Genomic DNA, 26,741 nt, shown 5'->3' with positions numbered 1-26,741 from the left:
GCGGTAGCGTTCTCGCTTCCCACGCCCGGGTTCCCGGGTTCGATTCCCGGCGGGGTCAGGGATTTTCTCTGCCTCGTGATGGCTGGGTGTTGTGTGCTGTCCTCAGGTTAGTTAGGTTTAAGTAGTTCTAAGTTCTAGGGGACTGATGACCATAGACGTTAAGTCCCATAGTGCTCAGAGCCATTTGAACCATTTGAACCGCGATATGCTTCGCCAGCATGTCATATCTGCCCTACAGGAGAGAGATCCATCGAATTGGACGTCCTCAGCTCGTGGTCTCGCGGTCGCGTTCTCGTTTACCGAGCACGGGGTGCCGGGTTCGATTCCCGGCGGGGTCAGGGATTCTCAAGTTCAAGTTCAAGTCGCTCTGAGCACTATGGGACTCAACTGCTGTGGTCATAAGTCCCCTAGAACTTAGAACTACTTAAACCTAACTAACCTACGGACAGCACACAACACCCAGCCATCACGAGGCAGAGAAAATCCCTGACCCCGCCGGGAATCGAACCCGGGAACCCGGGCGTGGGAAGCGAGAACGCTACCGCACGACCACGAGATGCGGGCAGGGATTCTCATCCGACTCGAGATGACTAGGTGTTTGTGCTGTCCTTATCATTTCATCTTTATTCATGAAAATGGCGAGATTGGACTGAGCAAATGTTGGGAATTTATACGGGCGCTGACATCCGCGCAGTTGAGAGCCCCGCAAACCAAACATCGCCAGCATCGAACTGGGCAGTTTCATGAAAGCTGGAGCCCCATTGTACGTCACTTGTGAAGTTCACCTGCCTCTCGAAATATATTTGGAAATAATCGAATTATTAGCCGATCGATTCCAAATGATTGGCCGACACGATCACCTGATCACAGGTGAAAAACAGGGTTTTTCCAGGTAAACTTTCTCACGTGTGCTGAAGCGCTGCATGTCGACAGAGGTAGCCAGCATATATACAGACATGATTCGTTCTCCTGTATACAATGCTGTCCTGCGCTTTGATTCTTCTGGACATTGATGGGTTCCATATTGAGCATCTCTTGTAGCAGTAATGGTACCGGTATTTAATGCTATGATGTACTGTAGCAGCACAGTAAAAGTGTTTCAGTTGAATTTATTCTGCATTATTTCTCTTCCCAAGGTCCTTGACATAAATACTACCTGGTATGATACTCGTACAGTAATGAGTTTACGTGTTATAATGTGTTAAATAATGAAAGTTTAATTATAACCGCCCAGTATACAGGGTGGTTCATTGATAGTGACCGGGGCAAATATCTCACGAAATAAGCGTCAAACGAATCAACTGCAAAGAACGAAACTTGTCTAGCTTGAAGGGGGAAACCAGATGGCGCTACGGTCGGCCCGCTAGATGGCGCTGAGATAGGTCAAACGGATATCAACTGCTTTTTTTTTAAACAGGAACCCCCATTTTTATTACATATTCGTGTCGCGCGTAAAGAAATATGAATGTTTATTTGGACCACTTCCTTCGCTTTGTGATAGATGGCGCTGTAATAGTCACAAACGTATAAGTACGTCGTATCACGTAACATTCCGTCAGTGCGGACGGTATTTGCTTCGTGATACATTACCCCTGTTAAAATGGACCGTTTATCAATTACGCAAAAGATCGGTATCGTGTTGATGTATGGATATTGTGTTCAAAATGCCCAACGGGCGTGTGCTACGTATGCTGCTCGGTATCCTGGACGACATCATCCAAGTGTTCGGACTGTTCGCCGGATAGTTACGTTATTTAAGGAAGCAGGAAGTGTTCAGCCACATGTGAGACGTCAACCACGACATGCAACAAATGATGATGCTCAAGTAGGTGATTTAGCTGCTGTCGCGGCTAATCCGCACATCAGTAGCAGACAAATTGCGCGGAAATGGAGAATCTCAAAAACGTCGGTGTTGAGAATGCTACATCAACAACGGTTGCACCCGTACCATAATTGTATGCACCAGGAATTGCATGGCGACGACTTTGAACGTCGTGTACAGTTCTGCCACTGGGCACAAGAGAAAGTCCGGGACGACGACAGATTTATTGCAAGAGTTCTGTTTAGCGACTAAGCGTCGTTCACCAACAGCTGTAACGTAAACCGGCATAATATGCACTATTGGGCAGCGGAAAATTTACGATGGCTGCGACAAGTGGAACATCAGCGACCTTGGCGGATTAATGGATGGTGCGGCATTATGGGAGGAAAGATAATTGGCCCCCATTTTATCGATGGCAATCTAAAAGGTGCAATGTATGCCGATTTCCTATGTAATGTTCTACCGATGTTACTACAAGATGTTTCACTGCATGGCAGAATGGCGAGGTACTTCCGACATACTGGATGTCCGGCACATAGCTCGCATGCGGTTGAAGCGATATTGAATGGCGTATTTCATGACAGGTGGATTGGTCGTCGAAGCACCATACCGTGCCCACACGTTCACCGGATCTGACGTCCCCGGATTTCTTTCTGTGGTGAAAGTTGACGGATATTTGCTATTGTGATCCACCGACAAAGCCTGACAACATGCGTCAGCGCATTGCCAATGCATGTGCGAACGTTACGGAAGGCGAACTACTCGCTGTTGAGAGAAATGTCGTTACACGCATTGCCAAATGCATTGAGGTCGACGGACATCATTTTGAGCATTTATTGCAATAATGTCGTATTTACAGGTAATCACGCTGTAACAGCATGCGTTCTCAGAAATGATAAGTTCACAAAGGTACATGTATCACATTGGAACAACCGAAATAAAATGTTCAAACGTGCCTACGTTCTGTATTTTAATTTAAAAAACCTACCTGTTATCAACTGTTCGTCTAAAATTGTGAGCCATATGTTTGTGACTACTACAGCGCCATCTATCACAAAGTGAAAAAAGTGGTCGAACTAAGACATTCATATTTCTTTACGTACTACACGAATATGTAATAAAACTGGGGGTTCCTGTTTAAAAAAAACGCAATTGATATCCTTTTGACCTATGGCAGCGCCATCTAGCGGGCCAACCATAGCGCCATCTGGTTTCCCCCTTCAAGACAGACGAGTTTCGTTCTTTGTAGTTTTTTTCGTTTGACGCTAATTTCGTGAGGTATGTGGCCCGGTTACTATCAATGGACCACCTTGTATAGTGGTGCAGTCTTACACTGGAATCATCAAGCGGAACAAGAGCAGGTGACCTGGTAACATTCATTTTCTGTTGCAGGCGACAAGTGCCCTACACGTACACCGGGTACTCAGGACGGACCTACGTGTATTACGAGAAGTGCTGGTGGGTGTTCGGGTCGTGCACAAAGTACGGCTACCGCACGTACTCCTACACGCGCTACGCGGTGAGTAGACTCGCCTGTTATCGGCATCTCTGCACACTCGACCATCGTACGTGATGGGTCCAAGTTTACCCAACAGGTATGCCAGCTGCAGCGTAACCGATAGTATATTGCACTTTTCTAGGTTAGTATAAAGCTCAGTGACATCGACATGCAGGTGAATCACGTACGGATGTCAAAATAAATGTTGCATAGTGATTTATTGTCAATGTCTTAATATTAGTTATCTATCTTGAGCTGACTGTAATTTAATTAAAAGAATTAGACCAGACACGTTTCGTTTCGGTTTACACACTTCAAAAAATGTTTTGCATCACCACAGATTCCAGAATTCCTAAAAATAGACGTTGACTGTTGATATTGTATCACAGACACAGTCCCTTTCACTGTTCAGAGATGTCACTAAACCCGCCCAAAGATGTAAACAACCATCCATGAGCAGCGCCTCTTTGACGGAGAGGTCCGACAGTTGATCACTTCCAGTCATTCCACCAGGAAGGAAGTACAAGGTGCTGTGGCCTTCTCCACCAGACATCACGGCACCTATAGGATCAGCAACCAAACTGACAGCTTGCAGCCGCGGGTTGCCCGCCTCGCAGGCACACCGAAGCACTACACAACCGACAGGCAATATTGATGAACGGCCACAGCAACAACACCACAGCAAAGACACCAGCGGCCACCAGGGGCCACTACCAACCCACATAAACATAAGGAAGAGGTCGCTGCAGATCCCGGAACTATTTTCACACGTCAAACCACGTGATGGAAAATAGTTCCGAAGTACTCGTCCGCCGAAGCGCTAGAAAGGCCGGCGCTCGGCCGCACATGGGCAGTTCATCGACCGCCAGCAGACTTGGATAGCTGCCGCCCCGGCAGCCCAGCTTGGATCTTCTCGCTGATCTCTGGATTAGGCTTGGTATATCGAAGAAGTCTCTGGCAGAGCCTACTGGGAAATTATTTCAGTTGTTTTCTATCTTATTCTTGTATGTAGTTGTGATTCGAAGACGGATCACTGTTTTCTGTTGATGTTATACTTGGAGAATTTGTTTTGGTTAATTGAACAGTCCAATAAATTGTTTTCGGACTTTGATCGTTAGTTTCTTCTGCTTACGCAGACATATCACACGGCTCGTGTTGTCTGTAGTTCAACCATGCCTAAACGGTGAATACCGCATTTCGATCGCGTCCGCATTGTTACTTTGTGCCAAGAAGGACTCTCAAAAAGGGAAGTGTCCAGGCGTCTCGGAGTGAACCAAAGCGATGTTGTTCGGACATGGACGACATACAGATAGACAGGAACTGTCTATGATATGCCTCGCTCAGGCCGCTCAAGGGCTACTACTGCAGTGGATGACCGCTACCTACGGATTATGGCTCGGAGGAATCCTGACAGCAACGCCACCATGTTGAATAATGCTTCCCGTGCAGCCACAGGACGTCGTGTTACGACTCAAACTGAGAGCAAAAGGCTGCATGATACGCAACTTCACTCCCGACGTCCATGGCGAGGTCCAAACAATTTGAAACGAGAGACGTCCGAAAAGGCACCATGTTTCCAGTCATCGACAGTCAAATGTCTGTTTTGTCGTGCCTAGGCGAGGCGTAAAAAAATTGTCCAAATGGCTCTGAGCACACAGGTCATCAGTCCCCTAGAACTTAGAACTACTTAAACCTAACTATCCTAAGGACATCACACACATTAATACCCGAGGCAGGATTCTAACCTGCGACCGTAGCAGTATCGCGGCGCGGTTCCGGACTGAAGCGGCTAGAACCGCTCGGCCACACCGACTGGCTATTCAAGGTTAATTGCCACGTTTCGCAACATATAGATATCATTTTGCGATTCGTTTTCGTCATCTGATGAGTTTACAAGACGGTAAATGAGAGCATCATATGCAAACAATCTAAGAAGGTTACTCAGATTGTCTCCTATGTCGTTAATATAGATCAGGAACAATAGAGGGCCTATAACACTTCCTTGGGTAACACCGGATATTACTTCTGTTTTACTCGATGACCTATTACTACGAAAATCTGACCTTTCTGACAGGAAATCACGAATCCAGTCGCACAGCTGAGGCGATATTCCGTAGGCACGCCGTTTGGTTAGAGATTGCTTGTGAGGAACGGTGTCGAAAGCCTTCTGGAAATATAAAAATATAGAATCAATTTGGCACCCCTATCCATAGCACTTCTTACTTCATAAGTATAAAGAGCTAGTTGTGTTTCGCAAGAACGATATTTTGTGAATTCGTGCTGACTATGTGTCAATAAATCATTTTCTTCGAGGTACTTGACAATGATCGAATACAGCATATGTTCCAGAAGCCTATTGCAAATCGACGTGATATGGGTATTGGTGCGTCTTGAGAATTTTTCCAGTCTTTAGGTATGGATCTTTCTATGAGTGAGCGGTTGTATACAGTTGCTAAATATGGAGCCATTGCATCAGCGTACTCTGAGAGGAACCTGACTGGTATACAATCTGGACCGGAGACCTTGCCTTTATTAAGTGATTTAAGCTGCTTTGTTACACCGAGGATATATACTTCTAAGTTTCTCATCGTGGCAGTTGTTCTTGATTGGAATATTTACTTCGTCTACATTGGTGAAGGAGTTTCGGAAAGCCGTGTTTAATAACTCTGCTTTAGTGGCACTGCCATCTGTGGCTTCACCGCTGTTATCGCACAGTGAAGGTGTCGATTACGTGTTGCCACTGGTGTGCTTTACGTGTGACCAGAATCTCTTTGGGTTTTCTGCCAGATTCCAAGATAGAGTTTAGTTGTGGAAATTATTAAAAGCTTTTCTCACTGAAGTGCACGCTATATTTCGAACTTCTGCAAAACTTTGCCAGTCTTGGAGATTTTGCGTTGTTTTAGGTTTGGCATGCCTTTTCCGCTGCTTCCGCAACGGCAATCTGACCAGTTTTGTGTACCATGGGGGATCAGTAACATCACTTATTACTTTGTGTGTTATACAGGGTGTTACAAAAAGGTACGGCCAAACTTTCAGGAAACATTCCTCACACACAAATAAAGAAAAGATGTTATGTGGACATGTGTCCGGAAACGCTTAATTACCATGTTAGAGCTCATTTTAGTTTCGTCAGTATGTACTGTACTTCCTCGATTCACCGCCAGTTGGCCCAATTGAAAGAAGGTAATGTTGACTTCGGTGCTTGTGTTGACATGCGATTCATTGCTCTACGGTACTAGCATCAAGCACATCAGTACGTAGCATCAACGTGGTTTTGCAGTCAGTGCAATGTTTACAAATGCGGAGTTGGCAGATTCCCAATTGTATATGGATTAGCGCGGGGCAATAGCCGTGGCGCGGTACGTTTGTATCGAGACAGATTTCCAGAATGAAGGTGTCCCAACACGAAGACGTTCGAAGCAATTGATCGGCGTCTTAGGGAGCACGGAACATTCCAGCCTACGACTCGCGACTGTGAAAGACCTAGAACGACGAGGACACCTGCAATGGACGAGGCAATTCTTCGTGCAGTTGACGATAACCCTAATGTCAGCGTCAGACAAGTTGCCGCTGTGCAAGGTAACGTTGACCACATCACTGTATGGAGAGTGCTACGGGAGAACCAGTTGTTTCCGTATCATGTACAGCGTGTGCAGGCACTATCAGCAGTTGATTGGCCTGCACGGATACACTTCTGCGAATGGTTCATCCAACAATGTGTCAATCCTCATTTCAGTGCAAATGTTCTCTTTACGGATGAGGCTTCATTCCAACGTGATCAAATTGTAAATTTTCACAATCAACATGTGTGGGCTGACGAGAATCCGCACGCAATTGTGCAATCACGTCATCAACACAGATTTTCTGTGAACGTTTGGCCAGGCATTGTTGTTGATGTCTCGATTGGGCCCCATGTTCTTTCACCTACGCTCAATGGAGCACGTTATCATGATTTCATACGGGATACTCTACCTGTGCTGCTAGAACATGTGCCTTTACAAGTACGACACAACATGTGGTTCATGCACGATGGAGCTCCTGCACATTTCAGTCGAAGTGCCCGTACGCTTCTCAACAACAGATTCGGTGACCGATGGATTGATACAGGCGGACCAATTCCATGGCCTCCACGCTCTCTTGACCTCAAGCCTCTTTACTTTCATTCATGGGGGCATTTGAAAGCTCTTGTCTACGCAACCCCGGTACCAAATGTAGAGACTCTTCGTGCTCGTATTGTGGACGGCTGTGATACAATACGCCGTTCTCCAGGGCTGCATCAGCGCATCAGGGATTCCATGCGACGGAGGGTGGATGCATGAATCCTCGCTAACGGAGGACATTTTGAACATTTCCTGTAACAAAGTGTTTGAAGTCACGCTGGTACTTTCTGTTGCTGTGTGTTTCCATTCCATGATTAATGTGATTTGAAGAGAAGTAATAAAATGAGCTCTAACATGGAAAGTAAGCGTTTCCGGACACATGTCCACATAACATATTTTCTCTCTTTGTGTGTGAGGAATGTTTCCTGAAAGCTTGGCCGTACCTTTTTGTAACACCCTGTATATCTCTCAGTTCCCGTCGATACTAAGTGTTTGAAATCATTCCACAAGTTTTCTACGTTTACATTATCCGATTGGAAGGAGTGAGAACTCTCTCTTAAAATCGCGTTAAGAGCATGTTCATCAGCTGGTTTTTTTTATTTTTTTATTTAATAGATATACTTTGCTTTTCTTTTGATGGTTGTAGGTGTTGCGGTATGCAGCCTAGCGGCAACTGCTTTGTGGTCGCTAATCCCTGTATTCGTCACGATACTCCCTATTTATCCAGGATTATTTGTTGCTAAGAGGTCAAGTATGCTTTCCCAACCATTTAAGCTTAGAGTGGCCTCATGAACTAACTCTTCAAAATAATTTTCTTAGAAGGCTTTCAGTACAGTTTCGATTGATGATTTATGCCTAACGCCGGCTTTAAGCGTATAATTTTTCCAGCATATCGAGGGTAGATTGAGGTCAACACCGAGTTCTAGGGTTGGAACTTTAATAGTGGCAACTATTTAATTACAGCTCTTACAAAATAGATACGTGTTTCAAAGTTTTACTGACCTTCAAAATAGTCTCCAGCATTGTGTATAACCCGTTTCCAGCGATTTGGAAGTCGTAGGATATTCTTAGCAGTGCCATTGTGTTGACAGTTCGAGCGGCGCTGCCTGTTGCCCGAAGGATTTGCAGCAGTTCTGAAGTGAATGCCGTGAAGTGTTTCCTTCAGTTTAGAAATCGAGTTGAACTCACGAGGGCTTAAGTCAGGGGAGTGCAGTAGGTGGTACAGCACTTAGCAGCCCCATCTGTCAAATCAGTAACAGCTTGCACTGTACGTGCTTGAGCATCGTCCTGCAAAATGACGGTCAGATCCTGCGGAAAGTGTCATCATTTCTGTGTCTATGCTGTTCATTTTTGGAACACAACCTGCGACCAACTTAGAGAGAGAAATGATGACACTCTCTCCAAGACCTGACCATCATTTTGCAGGACAATGTTCAAGCACGTACGGTGCAAGCTGTTACTGATTTGTTTGACTGATGGGGCTGCTAAGAACTATACCACCTACTGCACTCCCCTGGCTTAAGCCCTCGTAAGTTCAACTCGACTTCTAAACTGAAGGAAACACTTCACGGCACTCGCTTCAGAACTGCTACAAATTCACCAGGCAATAGACCGCGCCGCTCGAACTGTCAACACAACTGGCACTGCTAAGAGTATCCTACGACTCCCACATCGCTGGCAACGGGTTATACACAATGCTGGTGACTACTGTGAAGGCCAGTAAAACTTTGAAACACGTATGTATTTTGTAAGAGCTGTAAGTAAATTGTTGCCACTATTAAAGTTCCAACCCTCGTGTAATTGTAAGAGTGAGGAACCCTGTAAATAATAAAATATTTGTTTAAGTCTTGTATATCTAGATCCATAAACCAAAGTCCTCCGCTCGCTTCTTTTTTGTGTATGCGGATTAGGCGTAGGAACTGTACTGTTCATAATTTGCTGTGGTCTTGCCAGTTGTGTTTTAAGGGCTCTGCGGTACTTTTTGGTTAGGGCGAGAGTTCCAGTTGGTGAGCAGATATTCAGTTGGCGCTCTGTGTCCGCAGAACTACTTGGTGTACTCGGAGAAGAGCTTCTGCTGTTCCGGCTACGAGGGGAACCCCGACCTGTGGGGCTGCGACCCCGTCTGTCCAGGAGGCTGTGGGCCCAGGGAGGAGTGCAGCCAACCATACAGGTAAGCCGCTCGCTGACTTGTGTCCCAGCATTAAAACTATGCGCGCCAAGGCTTCGCCAAACACCTTCCATAAAACACTGCCTGGTATGTGATAGAGCCGTCGTGTTCTTTTTAAGATTAGATCAGCTTAAGCTTTCGTTCCATAGACCCAAAAATGAGATGATTCTAGTGAGTGTGGAACAAGTCAGAAAGTATAACGTAAAACTTTCTTTATTTTTCTCGGGTCCTTTGTCCCGCTCCAACGCGGGGTCGACCTTGTTAGTGCGGATTTGGCAGTGTTAATTGCAGAGGGTGGTCGGATGCCCTTCCTGCCGCCACCCCGAACCCCTCCCCTCCCCCCCCTCCCCCCCCCCCCCCCGGGACGGAAGTAGTGTCCCCTAGCTGTCTGCGTCTAGTGTAGATCGTGAAATAGTGTGAACGTTTTCAAATGTCTGCGAGTCGTGTAACTCAGGCGGAACGTGGGGACCAGCCCGGTATTCACCTATCGGGATGTGGAAAACCGCCTAGAAATTAGATCCAGACTGGCCAGCATACCGGCCCTCGTCGTTAATCCGCCTGTCGGATTCGATCCGGGGACGGCGCGCCTACCCGAGTCCAGGAAGCAGCGCATTAGCGCTCGCGGCTACCCTGGCGGGTTACAGTATAACGTAAAACATATGAATATAATACTCACTACACTGGTCATTTGTTAGACCGCCGGCCGGAGTGGCCGAGTGGTTCTAGGTGCTGCAGTCTGGAACCGCGCGACCACTACGGTCGCAGGTTCGAATCCTGCCTCGGGCATGGATGTGTGTGATGTCCTTAGGTTAGTTAGGTTTAAGTAGTTCTAGGGGACTGATGACCTCAGAAGTTAAGTCCCATAGTGCTCAGAGTCATTTGAACCATTTGTTAGGAGACTATTAAAATAGGCGACTGCACTCGTGTCCAAAATTCAAGCAACAAATGGAAATTTTGCAACAAAACAATGTGAACAGATGATTGTAAAGTAGAAATAATGTAATCAACACAGAACGTAAATGGCTGCAGCATCGGTAATGGTAGACAATAATGTTCGCTTTTTCCAACTTAACAGATTTTCACAGACATCTGGTTAATGTGCTCCGTATCACGTTTGACTAGCTCTGGCAGCGATACTCGCGTGACAACGACGATGCATGCTTTGAATGTTGTCATCAATCTCATGTTGATGTACTGGCGAACATTTTACCTGCAGAGTCGCTCAGAAGCCTTGGAGAGTGATTTGTGGAACATCACGTGATGCAACTCGTCTCCCTAGTGCATCTCAGACATGCTCTACGGGATTCAAATCGGGAGATCGAACAGGCCACGCCATATGTGCAATATCTTACGATTCAAAGAAAACGTCAGTGATCTGTGCTCTGAGGTCGAGCATTATTGCCCATCAGTAGGAAGTCTGGGCCCAAAGCAGCTCACAACAGCCACACATGAGGCCCCAAGATCTCGTCACGATAACTGAGAGATATTAAAACTTGCCAGTTCCCCCTATACAATTTCGTGAAAAGGTGTTACAGTGGCTAACATAATCCCTGCCCACACCATTAGGGATTCTCCTCGATATCGGTCTCAGTCCACAACTTTTGTGTCCCGAAATAGTGTTCCAAATTCCATCCAGATTCGAATCCGTCAAGAATCACTCCAGACCAAATCGGGACATACGTGAAAAGAATGTTGGCCAATTGTTGCATCGTTCAGGTAGCATGTTGACGACTTCATTCTAGACGTTCCCTTCCGTGAAGACGTGTGAGATAGTAAAGGCCTGTCTGCCGAACACTTCTCTACACCGTTTACCTCGATACAACACGTCCAGTGGATGCTGCGGGATCACATGCTAGTTGCTGTGGAGTACTAAGGCGGTACCGTCCTGCCCTTACGGTCAAATAACGGTCGACTCTCTCTGACGTTACAAATAGTCGGCCACGCCGTGGCCTTTGCGATACAGTTCCTGTCTCTATAAACTGTCGCCACATCCGAGAAACAACACAACGATTCACATTCAACCATAGGGCTACACCAGTTTGCCACTGTCCTACTTCCATTCTTCCTACGGCCTCTAACATTCTGCGTGGTGTCTGTTGTTCTATGTCGTGTCTCCATACCACTTTTGCGCAACGACGCTCTGAGCGTGTTTTTTAGGGGAATTGACTACTTTGAACCTGGGACCTGTTGCTGGTAAGGAGACGCCAGACCACACATGATATGTAGAGTTCAGAAGAGTTCAGTGAGACTAGCGATGATATAACCAAATACTTAATGATTCCAGCGTCAGTTCCACTGCACTCCCTGTAAAAGAATCTTAATATTAACTAAATTTTTAGTGGAAGGGGTTCGAGGCCTTCCTATTTTTAGTTATCTGGTAAAATCACGTCGAAAAAGCAGTTAAGTTTACCACTGGAAATTTTATTCTACTCACAAAACATTGTTTAAAAATTGCACTATTGATAAAAGGAAATGTTTTAATACAGGATCATAGAAACCAACTGCGTTCAACAAAAATGTGAACGAATATTCCCTGAGTGGGTTTCCAAGTTCTACAATGGATCGAAGGATGACCTTTGCCATATCACATCTATAATCTAGGTTTAAATTAAGTTTCACAAAAGAGAAAACTATCAAAATGGTCTACAGTGACCCTCAATTATCTTTAATTATTTATCTAACTTGTCGTAAATTACAATGGCTGATGTGGATTCTCAATAATTATATAACCGAAAAATCATCGCGTTTCAGATTTTAACTTACGTAGCAAATGTGAATACCATGAGCTTTAATTGACGATCGACACTAGTATTATGCAAAACGGGGATGTAACAGATGAGACTTCTGCAGTTCTGAGTGAAGCCTTATGCGCTGAAAGATTCGGCATCGCGTGCGTTCATTACCTTGTCGTTGGTTATGCAGCGTCAGAGGGCGGCGGACGACGCAGCTCCATCCAGCTCGCCGTCTCGGAAGCAACTGTTTCTGAACTTCTCCTTACTACAATTTACCGAAGTTGGTTTAAAAAAAAACTGTCTGGCTGTGTTTTCATCTGACCAGTTAGGGTCTCAATGTTAACCTTAAGCTCCACCTACAAAAATTCTGTCTATCCAATGAGAAACGTTACACTTTTCGTGGTGGGGCAATGTTTTTAAAGTTCGCAACGTAACAGAGACGCGAAAAAGTCTCACGGTAAAACTTGCGGCTGGTGTGGCCCTTTTAGTGTTATCGTAAGATCTATACTGTTCTTCTGGAGGGCTCTAGCTTTTAACATGGGCTGGGGGGTGGTCCTGGTGGTTAGCTGGCAACGTGGGTGTCCGTTCCTTATCGTAGGGCCTTCTAGCTTAACACGGTTCTGCTCTCGGCTTCTGTTCTCGTTTCTCCCCTCGGAACTGCGTGTCTCACGGTGGGAAGGTATGAAATGCATTTAGGCATTCATGTGTTAGTCTGTGGTATTCCATTTGCTCACTCGTTACTCGTGTCACTTTGGTTAATTTAATGTCACGATTTATTCGGAGCTAGTTGACATACTACTGGATTTGCTTATCATGCCAGGGTTTTCATGGAAGGTGTTGGATTTGGCTGACACCTTGCAGGCCCTTCACTGCAGAGTTCTGGTTAGGCGCCTTCTCTGTGCGATAGTGGTACTGTGTGCACTGTAGTTGTGGAAGAGGGACTTCCCGCAAACACCAACCAGTTTGATAGATCCCCTGACATCATTGTTGCCGTGGTTGTCCGTTGGCCGGGTGTGCCACGTTCCGTGCAGAACATGATCGTCTGTTGACAGTTTGTATGATTATACCGCGAAATAAACACAGAATGGGGAAATAGCAATTTGCTCCTTTAATTTTGGACACCACTGTAATTACAGTAAACGGGAACTGCTAATATTTACAGAATTAATACGCTGTCAGAATTAAATATACAGTAGTTATGCACTTTCAATAAACTTATCATACAAAAAATACCTAATATTCACTGTTGTGACCAAGTGCTATCAAAAATGAAATCTATCTGATTTCTACTTCAACTGGTCAAACAATCACTTTCGAGGTATTCATCTATTGAATAGAAGGAGTTGTCTGTCAAAAAGTCTTTCGAACTCTGTTTAAACTGTGCTTTATCTGAAACGAACTTTTCAATGGTTTAATTTTATTGAAAATGTGTGTTCAAATGGTTCAAATGGCTCTGAGCACTATGAGACTTAACATATGAGGTCATCAGTCCCCTAGAACTTAGAACTACTTAAACCTAACTAACCTAAGGACATCGCGCAGTGCTTAGACACTGGACTCGCATTCGGGAGGACGACGGTTCAATCCCGCGTCCGGCCATCCTGATTTAGGTTTTCCGTGATTTCCCTAAATCGCTCCAGGCAAATCCCGGGATGATTCCTTTCAAAGGGCACGGCCGACTTCCTTCCCCGTCCTTCCCTAATCCGATGAGACCGATGACCTCGCTGTCTGGTCTCCTTCCCCAAAAACAACCAACAACAACCAACCTAAGGACATCAGACACATCCATGCCCGAGGCGGGATTCGAATCTGCGACCGTAGTAGTCACGCGGTTCCAAACTGAAGCGCCTAGAACCGCACGGCCACACCGGCCGGCGAAAATGTGTCTTCCTTTGTATTGGACCAAGATAAGAGACTTTATGTACAAGATGTACAACTTTGCTTCCGCCGTTTTTTCCCCAACATTTGAGGCTTGAATAAAACAAATTGCGTACACATCTATCGTTCAAAGAATTTTCCATCGCTGTCCACTACTTTCTCCCATATTTCGGGCAGTGTACGAATCCCGCATCGAAAAAAATTGTTCATCTTCTGAAGCGATCTACGAATCGATCCAATTTCTGAGAGATCGGAAGTGTTGGTCTGCCAGGCCATGCACCATTGATCTAAACAGGTGATAGTCAGAGGGAGCAATAGCTGGAGAATTCGGCGGGTGGGTTAGCACTTCCAATTTTAACGTTTCCAAGTACGTTTTGAGCTCTTTTGTAACGTGGGGTCGAACTTTGCCATGCCACAAAATGACTTTATCGTGCCTCTCCCTGTATTGCGACCGTTTGTCTTTTAATATTCTACTCAGACGCATTAATTGCGTTCGATAACGAACACCTGTGATTGTTTCACTTGGTTTTAACACCTCGTAGTACACGACGCCGAGCCGGTCCCACCAAATGCAGAGCATGACCTTGGAGCCGTGAATATTCGGTTTGGCCGTCGACGTGGAAGCATGGCCGGTATATCACCATGAGCCGGCCGGAGTGGCCGTGCGGTTCTAGGCGCTACAGTTTGGAGCCGAGCGACCGCTACGGTCGCAGGTTCGAATCCTGCCTCGGGCATGGATGTGTGTGATGTCCTTAGGTTAGTTAGGTTTAATTAGTTCTAAGTTCTAGGCGACTGATGACCTCAGAAGTTAAGTCGCATAGTGCTCACAGCCATTTGAACCGTTATCCTCATGATTTTTTTGCGTTTAGGGTTATCATAATGAACCCATTCTTCGTCGCTGGTCACAATGCGATGCAGAAATCCCTTCAGTTTCTGCCTCTGAAGCAACTGTTCACAAACACAAAGACGCCGTACAACGTCTCTTGGTTTCAGCTCACCCGAGACCCAAGTTTCTTCTTTCTGAATCATGCGCATAGCCGTGAGACGTTTTAAAATGGCTTGCTGTGTCACTCGCACTAATCCTGCCAATTCTTCTTGAGTCTGACGCGGGTCTTCACTCAGCAATGTCTCCAATTCTGCATCTTCGAAAACATTCTCTCTTCCACCACTATGCCGGTCTACGACGTTAAAATCACCGTTCTTGAGGCGATGAAACCACTCACGACACGTTCTCTCACTAACAGCGTCCTTACCATACGTACCTGAGAGCATTCGATGAGATTCAGCCGCTGTTTTCTTCGTACTGAAACAAAACAGTAACACGTCCCGCAAATGCCGATAATTAGGCTAGTATACTGACATTTTCAATGAAGGACAACTTTATGATGCCGACACAAATCGACTAATGTTTAAATGAAGTTACGTTGATCGAGGTCCAAGCTAACTGCCTGACGTCTGAGATCTGTTTCTTTCGACCGCTACTCACCATTGTCGCCACCTATAGGCAAACGGTGGAAGCAAAGTTTTACGCGTTATAAAAAAATGGCTCTGAGCACTATGGGACTTAACATCTGTGGTCATCAGTCCCCTAGAACTTAGAACTACTTAAACCTAACTAACCTAAGGACATCTCACAACACCCAGCCATCACCAGGCAGAGAAAATCCCTGACCCCGCCGGGAATCGAACCCGGGAACCCGGGCGTGGGAAGCGAGAACGCTACCGCACGACCACGAGATGCGGGCTTTACGCGTTATAGATTGTTCGTATTCCTAGTATTGATACTATGTATTGAGCTATTGGCTGTAAATAGAGACATATCACTTGCAGCAAATTTCATTAAGGAATAAATATCCTGAGAAGCAGTGGTTAGAATACAAATTTGCTTCAACAGATTCCTAGATGATGCTCTTGAATTTACGCCAAAAATCAGTCTTATTACACGTTAAAAACTTTTACCCGGTCTGACGAGTTACCGCCACAATATCATCCCGTATGACATAATAGAATGAAAGTAAGAAACAAAAGTTTCGCTCAGAGTTGGTTATGGCTTTCAGTGAGATGATGTGCGAGAGGCGTTCAATAAGTAATGAAACACATTTTTAACCAAACAAATACTGTTTTTGCCTTGTTTCACAAATTTGTGAAACAAGGGTGAACGACATTGTTTAGGTAATTTACAATGTTTCACGAAGAACCCATAGTTGATACAATTAAAATGACAACGCATGGTTTTTCTCGTCCCATTTCGGTTAAAAAAAGCGCGAAATTTTCTTGATGCCATCACCAAAATCATTAATTACATAAAAAATTTATTACTAAATAATCCTTTATTGAAAATACACTACTGGCCATTAAAATTGCTACACCAAGAAGAAATGCAGATGACAAACGGGTATTCATTGGACAAATATATTATACTAGAACTGACATGTGATTACATTTTCATTCAATTTGGGTGCATAGATCCTGAGAAATCAGTACCCAGAACAACCACCTCTGGCCGTAATAACGGCCTCGATACGCCTGGGCATTGAGTCAAACAGAGCTTGGATGGCGTGTACAGGTACAGCTGCACATGCAGCTGCAACACGATAGCATAGTTCATCAAGAGTAGTGACTGGCGTATTGTGACGAGCCAGTTGCTCGGCCAACATTGACCAGACGTTTTCAGTTGGTAAGAGATTTGGAGAATGTGCTGGCCAGGGCAGTAGTCCAACATTTTCTGTATCCAGAAAGGCCCGTAGAGGACGCGCAACATGCGGTCGTGCATTATCCTGCTGAAATGTAGGGTTTCGCAGCGATCGAATGAAGGGTAGAGCCACGGGTCGTAACACATCTGAAATATAACGTCCACTGTTCAAAGTGCCGTCAGTGCGAACAAGAGGTGACTGAAACGTGTAACCAATGGCACCCCATACCATCACGCTGGGTGATACGCCAGTATGGCGATGACGATTACACGCTTACAATGTGCGTTCACCGCGATGTCGCCAAACACTGATGCGACCATCATGATGCTGCATACAGAACCTAGATTCAACCGAAAAAATGGCGTTTTGCCATTCGTGCACCCAGGTTCGTCGTCGAGTACACCATTGCAGGCGCTCCTGTCTGTGATACAGCGTCAAGGGTAACCGCAGCCATGGTCGCCAAGCTGATAGTCGGTGCTGCTGCAAACATCGTCGAACTGTTCGTGCAGATCGTTGTTGTCTTGTAAACGTCCCCATCTGTTGACTCAGGGATCGAGACGTGGTTGCACGATCCGTTACATCCATGTGGATAAGATGCCCGTCATTTCGACTGCTAGTGATAAGAGGCCGTTGGGATCCAGCACGGCGTTCCGTATTACACTCCCGAACCCACCGATTGCATATTCTGCTAACAGTCATTGGACGCTGACCAACGCGAGCAGCAATGTCGCGATACGGTAAACCGCAATCGCGATAGGCTACAATCCGACGTTTATCAAAAGTCGGAAACGTGATGGTACGGGTTCCTCCTCCTTACACGAGGCATAACAACAACGTTTCACCATTCAACGCCGGTCAACTGCTGTTTGTGTATGAGAAATCGGTTGGAAACTTTCCTCATGTCAGCACGTTGTAGGTGTCGCCACCGGCGCCAACCTCGTGTGAATGCTTTGAAAAGCTACTCATTTTCATATCGCAGTATCTTCTTCCTGTCGGTTAAATTTGGCGTCTGTGGCACGTCATCTTCGATGTGTAGCAATTTTAATGGCCAGTAGTGTACTTTGTGAAGGGATTAGAAATGTAGATCTGTGTCGGGTTTACATCTTGAGATGAGATGTCTGTATTCAGGAAAGATACGCACACTTTTTAGCTGAGGTGGTGGTGGTGGTGGTGGTGGTTAGTGTTTAACGTCCCGTCGACAACGAGGTCATTAGAGACGGAGCGCAAGCTCAGGTTAGGGAAGGGTTGGGAAGGAAATCGGCCGTGCCCTTTCAAAGGAACCACCGCAGCATTTGCCTGAAACGATTTAGGGAAATCACGGAAAACCTAAATCAGGATGGCCGGAGATCGGATTGAACCGTCGTCCTCCCGAATGCGATTTTAGCTGAGGCACAAGGTAACGGCTTCCCTTTCGCGATACAATTTCGAATTATTTGATCGAAATCTGCTGCTTGAGTTACACCTGCCTTCACTGTAAGTGGCGCTAAACGGCCTCGTATTCTTCAGTTGCACGTGCAAGGCTGGCTACGCGCGAACCAACGGGACGTGCCGGTCACCCTGCGAAGTCCGCGGCTGCGAACACGGCTCGTGTACCGACCTGAACACCTGCACGTGCGACGCGGGATACGAGAAGCCAGGTGAGTGAGTGTACAGGTGGTCTCTCTCTCTCTCTCTCTCTCTCTCTTCACGGTGCAGCACTACAGGAACACGGAAATCCCTGGCAGCAGCCAATTAGTACAGTGTAAGTCCACCCGAAAGTTGGTTAAAGCATTACTGTGCTTTATACATGCTTTTTAAATAGCACGCTGCATTTTTTTTTTTTTTTTTTTTTTTTTTTTTTTTTTTTTAAGACGTTGGATTTAAGGAAAGCAGGAAAAGTGTGGACGGGGCCTAATCAGTTACCGTTGGTCGCACAGAAAACACACTTTCTTTAAAAAATAACTCTCAAAAATCATTTTAAGAAATTTTACTACACTGACGGTCGCAGACCTTACTAGGAAGCAATTTCAGAATACTCAACGGCTGAAGGCCTGAATTACTAATAAGGTTGACAATTAGACGTTAAAATACTAAAACCCTTTTTTAAACAACGTTAATAAACTGTAACAAGTTACAGTGACAGCTGAAGGCCTTACTAAGACAAATGGTTCAAATGGCTCTGAGCACTATGGCAGTCGACATCTGAGGTCATCAGTACCCTAGAACTTAGAACTAACTAACCTAAGGACATCAGAAGCATCCATGTCAGAGGCAGGATTCGAACCTGCGACCGTAGCGGTCGCGCGGTTCCAGACTAAAGCGCCCAGAACCGCTCGGCCACTGCTGCCGGCCTTAGTAAGACACAATTTAAAACTATTTCTCGGCTGAAAGCCACAAGCAATTTCGGAATACACAACGGCTGAAGGCCTGAATTACAAGTGAGGAAGGCAGTTACAAATTAAACCATTACGGCAAATTTTAAACAATTGTGATAATTTGAGCACGTAAGACGGAGTGATCCACAGACAGTGGTCCCTGGATCGACCTGAGGAAGGTGACTACAGCTGTGTAAGCAGTGAGACAGGCAGTCAAGAGTTATGTTCACCTAAGGATGGCAACTCAAAGTGGAGACGGTTTAAAAGCCAACCAACCTTCTTAGCAAATCCACCTAACACCAGATAACCATTCCAACGATGGAATAATTCAGGCGAAAGCGAAGTGACAGACAGTTCTGTGTCTCCAGAGTCCGGTGTCTGAAACACCAAAAGGCAGAAGGAACCACTATAACCAAGGTGGACAAAGAAAACAGTTATCCATACCCTCAATCAAGGAAGCTGTCAAACTACACGCCATGCCGGACAGCATCGGCAAGACGAGGAAAGTATGCTGCTGCAAAATACGCTAACCTCCAGGGCAGGTAACTGGGGCGTTAACGGCAACTAGGCAGTAAGATACCGATGGTTGCACTTCGGCCATAATAACACTAAATGCAAACTAACATCAGGCAGTAGAAGGCGGCTAATAGCTTCCACCAACCTATCAGACTCCACTTGTTGCGGTTGGTCTCACTGACCCCAGGAGCAGCAACATGCGAACAACAGCGAGATCTCAAACAATGGAAGTCTCAGTACTGGACACGGTTCACTCAACTTCAAACGTCCTGGGTTCTGTGCTCGGCTACAGCCCCTCGGTCCGACAGTGCCCTCACGCCGCCAGCGGCCCCGGCCTGCCCTCGCGCTGTGGACCTCCTCGCTGCTCCGTCCGAAGCCTCACTACCGACACCAGAAAGCAGGCATCATTTAAATAACTGGACATTAAAAAAACACACAAGATACACACGCATCCGCGAAGACAATTCCACAATGCCTCAAACAATACTAAAAGTCACTGTGAAACACCATGGAAGAATTATAAGTTGTCACAAACACAGAGAAGCCAGAAGCGGTCGGAAAACCAAATGCACGTTGTGCCCTGTGACGACCGACTGAAGGAACAACCAACGGTCGTCCCCACTCATGTCAGGCACGGGAAAGATCCCAGTATAAACCGTCGACTGACAACTCATTGCCATGCGGGCACTTCGACAGGCAGACAAACACACAGGTGAAAGTTTCCCTGTAATATCACGGTCCATTCAGCTAAAACTCTCGTGACTACATGCTTCCGCCGAACGGTCCATGTGTGCTGCCAGCAGTCGTGCGAGTACTGGCTGTCCGGCCCTCACTGCTGGTCCGCCCCAACTCAACTCCCCCCGACACACGACGAGCCGCGAATACTAGAGGCCGCTCCAAAGATGGTACTACAGTACGCGCTATCGATAAGCGCAGCTGTTGCCACTCGCGGACAGACAAGGTCAGAAAATGTAGTGGCGCCAGTGAACACACTAAGGAAACGAGACGCCACTATCGCTATTACAATACACGAAGCTATGAACGGCATCAACGTGAGCCGCACACGCTTTTTTTTTTTTTTTTTTTTTTTTTTGTGTGTGTGTGTGTGTGTGTGTGTGTGTGTGTGTGTGTGTGTGTGTGTGTGTGTGTGTGTGTTTTTATTCCATATTGTCTCGTCAAGGTCTGTTCGACGGTATATTACAGTGTACTATTCACGTAAACACGACATTATTCAAACCGTAAGACGAAGCTGACTGTGTCTCTCCACTTCTACTCGCATTCGGGAGGACGACGGTTCAATCCCGTCTCCGGCCATCCTGATTTAGGTTTTCCGTGATTTCCCTAAATCGCTTCAGGCAAATGCCGGGATGGTTCCTTTGAAAGGGCACGGCCGATTTCCTTCCCCATCCTTCCCTCACCCGAGCTTGCGCTCCGTCTCTAATGACCTCGTTGTCGATGGGACGTTAAACACTAATCTCCTCCTCCTCCTCTCCACTTCTAGGACACACTGCAAATACCCAGTGAAGCGTAAGTCGTACTCTTCTTGGAGCCAGCAGTAAACAAGTTAAGACACAAGGAAAATGCATACCGTTCAGTGAGCCGCCTTGACTTGAAACTCTGTTCCACTGGAATAGAAGCGACACCACTAACGTCTGCGGCTTTGTCTATGAAAAGTCTATGAAATCTGGTAGTCAAGGAAGGCTGGATTCGGTTACGAGTGTGGACGACGCTGTAATCAGTTACTATTGGTTCCCCTTTTTGCAATTACGCACCTTTATTTTAAAACGGTAATTCCAGACTCAGCAATAAATAGAGATAACACGCTTTATTAATGAAGGAATAAACAACTGTGTAATTAATAGTGCTTTCAGTGAGTTACAATTTATCGAACGAGCATAAAATACAGACTCAGCAAATAATGTATTAGAAAGAAGCATTTAGAATTTTCAGGCAAGTAACCACAGTCACGGCTGAAGGCCTTCAACGCCAAGAATGGCAATTACAAAAAAAAATTAACGAACATAGTGTAAAACAGCAATCCAATAGTAAGGTTAATTTAAAAAGATAGGCAACTGATCACCAAACGGGTGAGACAAAAGGATAGTAAACTTGGTAGCACAACCATTTAAACCTGCTGTAACGCCAAGAATGGCAATTATATTACAAAATTTAGAAATATTGCAATAAATAATACAATAATAAAACACACAAGGGCCAATCACAGACGGTGCTCCAGGAATCGACCTCTGAGTAGGTTTCGAGCGATGATATAGGCAGCCAAGAGTCGCATTCACTTCGCAAGATGGTAACTCAGACTAGTGGCAGTCTAACGAGTGAGTAATAATAATCTTGCTGAAGCTACCTGACGTCCGAAAAACCAAATGCAACGATGGAACAATACGCCAAAGCCGGGACCGGCGGTCTGGACTCCGCCTGCATAATACTGTGCTTAGAGCGCCCGGAACGAGAAAGGAACCACTACCACCAAGGTAGAAGAATCGCGAACCGGCCTACAATCAAGAAAGCAAAACTACACGCCTCACCAGACAGCAGCGGCAAAGCGAGGAAACGTACACTGCCGTTACATACACAACCCCATGGGGGGGTAAATGGGGCGTTAGCGGCCATGAGGCAGGAAAAATACCGCTGGTTGAACTAAACAAATAGTAACAAACTGAACGCAATAAGTAGTAACAAGAAGTCGAGGTAAACCAATCAGATCCTCGTTCCCCAAGCACTCCACTCGCTGCTCTTCGCTTCAGCGACACTACGAGCAGCAACATGAACCCAAGTCACTGGAGAATCTCACAATGGAGGAGGTTTCTCTACTTGAATCCAAATGCACTCAGCTTGAAGCTTGCAGGATCCGGTTTACGACGAGGTCATGCACCCTCGTGACCACAGCCCTTCCATCCGGCAGTCCATGCGTGCCCGCCAGCGGTCCCGGCGTGTTCTGGCACAGCGCGGACCTGGCTCCTCCTGAGTCCCCAACCGAACTTTCACACTGACACGACCCGGAAGAACCACGACGTCGCCCCAAAGATAGGGCAACAGTTACTACATACAGATAACCGCCGCTGCTGCCACTAGCAGATAGGCACTGCTTGTGAAACCAAGTGGCGCCAGTAAACACGAGACGTAGACAAAAACCGCAACCACGTCAACCAAACGATGTGGTCTGGCCTCCAACGAAGGAACGAAACCTACAAACAGTACCAACGCGAGCTGCAGCACGGCTCAGTATACGAGGACTGAGTGTCCTTGGGTTGAAGCTTCCAGTTCCCTGAAGCACGAAAAGAGTTCCTGTCATGGCATAGCTCTCTGCAGACATCCTCTACCAGGGCACCGTTTCGCTTCTCTTAGACCACAATAAAAGAAAAGCAATGACGATTCGACAGTTTTTAAAGAAAGGTTGGCCGGCCGAAGTGGCCGCGCGGTTCTGGCGCTGCAGTCTGGAACCACGAGACCGCTACGGTCGCAGGTTCGAATCCTGCCTCGGGCATGGATGTGTGTGATGCCCTTAGGTTAGTTAGGTTTAACTAGTTCTAAGTTCTAGGGGACTAATGACCTCAGCAGTTGAGTCCCATAGTGCTCAGAGCCATTTGAACCATTTTTTTTGAAAGAAAGGTTGCCTTTACTGTACACAATCTGCAGTTTAAAAGTACTGTACTATATCCACCGGCATCATACCATCGGCGTTTAGTAAGTAATGTAATACTTTTTTTCCCAAAAGAAGATTGGTTTTATTGACCATTCCACTACACCACCTCAGTCCCCACTCTTTTGGCTACAAAAAGCCACTTTTCAACCTAATCTCCGTTCAATGCGACGGCCTTGCGCCACTTTATTGGGCCTGTATGACCGCACGGTGCCATTCTACTGGTCAACTGCATCAATAACCTTGCATCATCTACGTACTGCTTCCCACAGAGTGTATAACACTATATTGCAAGTTTGCGCCAAGTGTAACAATATGCTCACAAACTAGCGTTACCTTCTGGGAGGAATTTGATGTTTGACCGTGTTTTTACCTAATGGAGAGAGGGTATCAAACAGTAATTTCGTATCATTGGCAATTAATAGAAAACATTACTTTGGGGTTAATGAGAGTTGAGAAGTGCATAAAAATGAAATAACAAACGGTCGCCAGCCTACTTGGCATAATAATTAGAAACATTATGTTCAAGGAAATTGAACATGCGCAGCTAAAGTAACTTTCATTAACACTCCCTTTGAACAGTGCATTGGATACACAAGAATACAGGACGATCTAAGTGGTGGGTAGCAATAGTTACTATTAATGCACCAGCTAGTAATCATAGAATGAAAGATTTTCCTTCAGCCCTCATAGTAACAGTCGTAATCACAATCATTACGTAACACAGTATTAAGATGAAACTGTACGGGACACTGAACTAAATTTGGGTATGGAAAGAGTTCTGACTTAACTGGCCTAGAAATATTACAAATATAATTAAACAATACCACATATACAATTTTTATATTCTCATTAATATGCAAATATCTGATTTCTTTAGTAAAGCTAATATTCCAAATATCTTTTTGGTATGAGAAGAATATAATTGTGGACCCATAAACTGATACTGTCTCATTAGGCAAACTCTACGATAATTTCTGCAGTTAAGTTCAGTTCTGTCATAATTAATTATTAGTCCTACTTCGAATAGTTTAAATTTTCATCCTTCAAAGCTAATTACTCAACGCTGTACTCGATTAATCTCAACAAAAACATTCATGACAGCAATCAAGGCTACATTACTTTTCAAATAAGTTTAGTTCTGTGTGCCTTTTCATCACCTGTGAAGCAGGTATTTTATACACTTTGGCACTGAATTATTGCACATTTAACACACACAAACAAATCATCGTTTGATTAGACACAGGGTACTCGGTTTTCTGCGCACTTAGGAAAGCATCCTGCATCGGTTCATGATCTGAATAAAGTTAGGGTTCAAAACACAAGTTTATAGCACTTCGATTATTATTGCAAACACTCACACAAATATACTGGTCCATGCTATATTACATATCTGTGTTCCTGAAGTTGGCGGAGCAGTGGCGCAATAGGGGTGGCAAGAAATGAGGCGGCTGACTGGTCCCATGCTCTTTAGGAATTCTTCTAGGCGACGTATTTTTCTCGTTTTAGAGGCATTCCGTAATACCATTCGACAGACAAATCCACATCCGATGCAAGTTTTCAATATACACTACTCGCCATTAAAATTGCTACACCAAGAAGAAATGCAGAATATAAACGGGTATCCATTTTTTTTTTTTTTTTTTTGTCATCAGTCTACCGACTGGTTTGATACGGCCCGCCACGAATTCCTTTCCTGTGCTAATGTGCTAACCTCTTCATCTCAGAGTAGCACTTGCAACCTACGTCCTCAATTATTTGCTTGACGTATTCCAATCTCTGTCTTCCTCTACAGTTTTTGCCCTCTACAGCTTCCTCTAGTACCATGGAAGTCATTCCCTCATGTCTTAGCAGATGTCCTATCATTCTGTCCCTTCTTCTTATCAGTGTTTTCCACATATTCACCGAGCGAGGTGGCGCAGTGGTTAGACACTGGACTCGCATTCGGGAGGACGACGGTTCAATCCCGCGTCCGGCCATCCTGATTTAGGTTTTCCGTGATTTCCCTAAATCCCCTCCAGGCAAATGCCGGGATGGTTCCTTTCAAAGGGCACGGCCGACTTCCTTCCCCGTCCTTCCCTAATCCGATGAGAGCGATGACCTCGCTGTCTGGTCTCCTTCCCCAAACCAACCAACCAACCAATCCACATATTCCTTTCCCCTCCTATTCTGCGTAGAACCTTCTCATTCCTTACCTTATCAGTCCACCTAATTTTCAACATTCGTCTATAGCACCACATCTCAGATGCTTCGATTCTCTTCTGTTCCGGTTTTCCCACAGTCCATGTTTCACTACCATACAATGCTGTACTCCAGACGTACATCCTCAGAACTTTCTTCCTCAAATTAAGGCCGGTATTTGATATTAGTAGACTTCATTTGGCCAGAAATGCCTTTTTTCCATAGCGAGTCTGCTTTTGATGTCCTCCTTGCTCCGTTCGCCATTGGTTATTTTACTGTCTAGGTAGCAGAATTCCTTAACGTCATTGACTTCGTGACCACCAATCCTGATGTTAAGTTCCCGCTGTTCTCATTTCTACTACTTCTCATTACCTTCGTCTTTCTCCGATTTACTCTGAAACCATACTGTGTACTCATTAGACCATTCCGTTCAGCAGATCATTTAATTCTTCTTCACTTTCACTCAGGATAGCAATGTCATCAGCGAATCGTATCATTGATATCCTTTCACCTTGTATTTTAATTCCACTTCTGAACCTTTCTTTTATTTCCATCATTGCTTCCTCGATGTACAGATTGAAGAGTAGGGGCGAAAGGCTACAGCCTTGTCTTACACCCTTCTTAATACGAGCACTTCGTTCTTGATCGTCTACTCTTATTATTCCCTCTTGGTTGTTGTACATATTGTATATGACCCGTCTCTCCCTATAGCTTACCCGTACTTTTTTCAGAATCTCGAACAGTTTGCACCATTTTATATTGTCGAACGCTTTTTCCAGGTCGACAAATCCTATGAAAGTGTCTTGGTTTTTCTTTAGCCTTGCTTCCATTATTAGCTGTAACGTCGGAATTGCCTCTCTCGTCCCTTTACTTTTCCTAAAGCCAAACTGATCGTCACCTAGCGCATTCTCAATTTTCATTTCCATTCTTCTGTATATTATTCTTATAAGCAGCTTCGATGCATGAGCTGTTAAGCTGATTGTGTGATAATTCCCGCACTTGTCAGCTCTTACCGACTTCGGAATTGTGTGGATGATGCTTTTCCGAAAGTCAGATGGTATATCGCCAGACTCATGTATTCTACACACCAACGTGAATAGTCGTTTTGTTGCCACTTCCCCCAATGATTTTAGAAATTCTGA

General features: G+C 45.4%; 1 protein-coding gene across 1 annotated transcript in view; it reads left to right on the top strand.

The window, feature by feature from the left end:
• Nucleotides 1-26,741, top strand: part of LOC124718949 (multiple epidermal growth factor-like domains protein 11) — a 113,448-nt gene that overhangs the window by 36,963 nt on the left and 49,744 nt on the right. Inside the window, exons 2-4 of the mRNA XM_047244615.1 lie at nucleotides 3,215-3,341; nucleotides 9,463-9,590; nucleotides 18,397-18,527. Coding sequence (XP_047100571.1) covers nucleotides 3,215-3,341; nucleotides 9,463-9,590; nucleotides 18,397-18,527 — 386 coding nt within the window. The remainder of the gene's footprint in view (nucleotides 1-3,214; nucleotides 3,342-9,462; nucleotides 9,591-18,396; nucleotides 18,528-26,741) is intronic.

This window comes from Schistocerca piceifrons, chromosome 10 (genome assembly GCF_021461385.2).
Source record: "Schistocerca piceifrons isolate TAMUIC-IGC-003096 chromosome 10, iqSchPice1.1, whole genome shotgun sequence".
Lineage (NCBI taxonomy): Eukaryota > Metazoa > Arthropoda > Insecta > Orthoptera > Acrididae > Schistocerca > Schistocerca piceifrons.
This window is presented reverse-complemented; position numbering and strand designations above follow the sequence as displayed.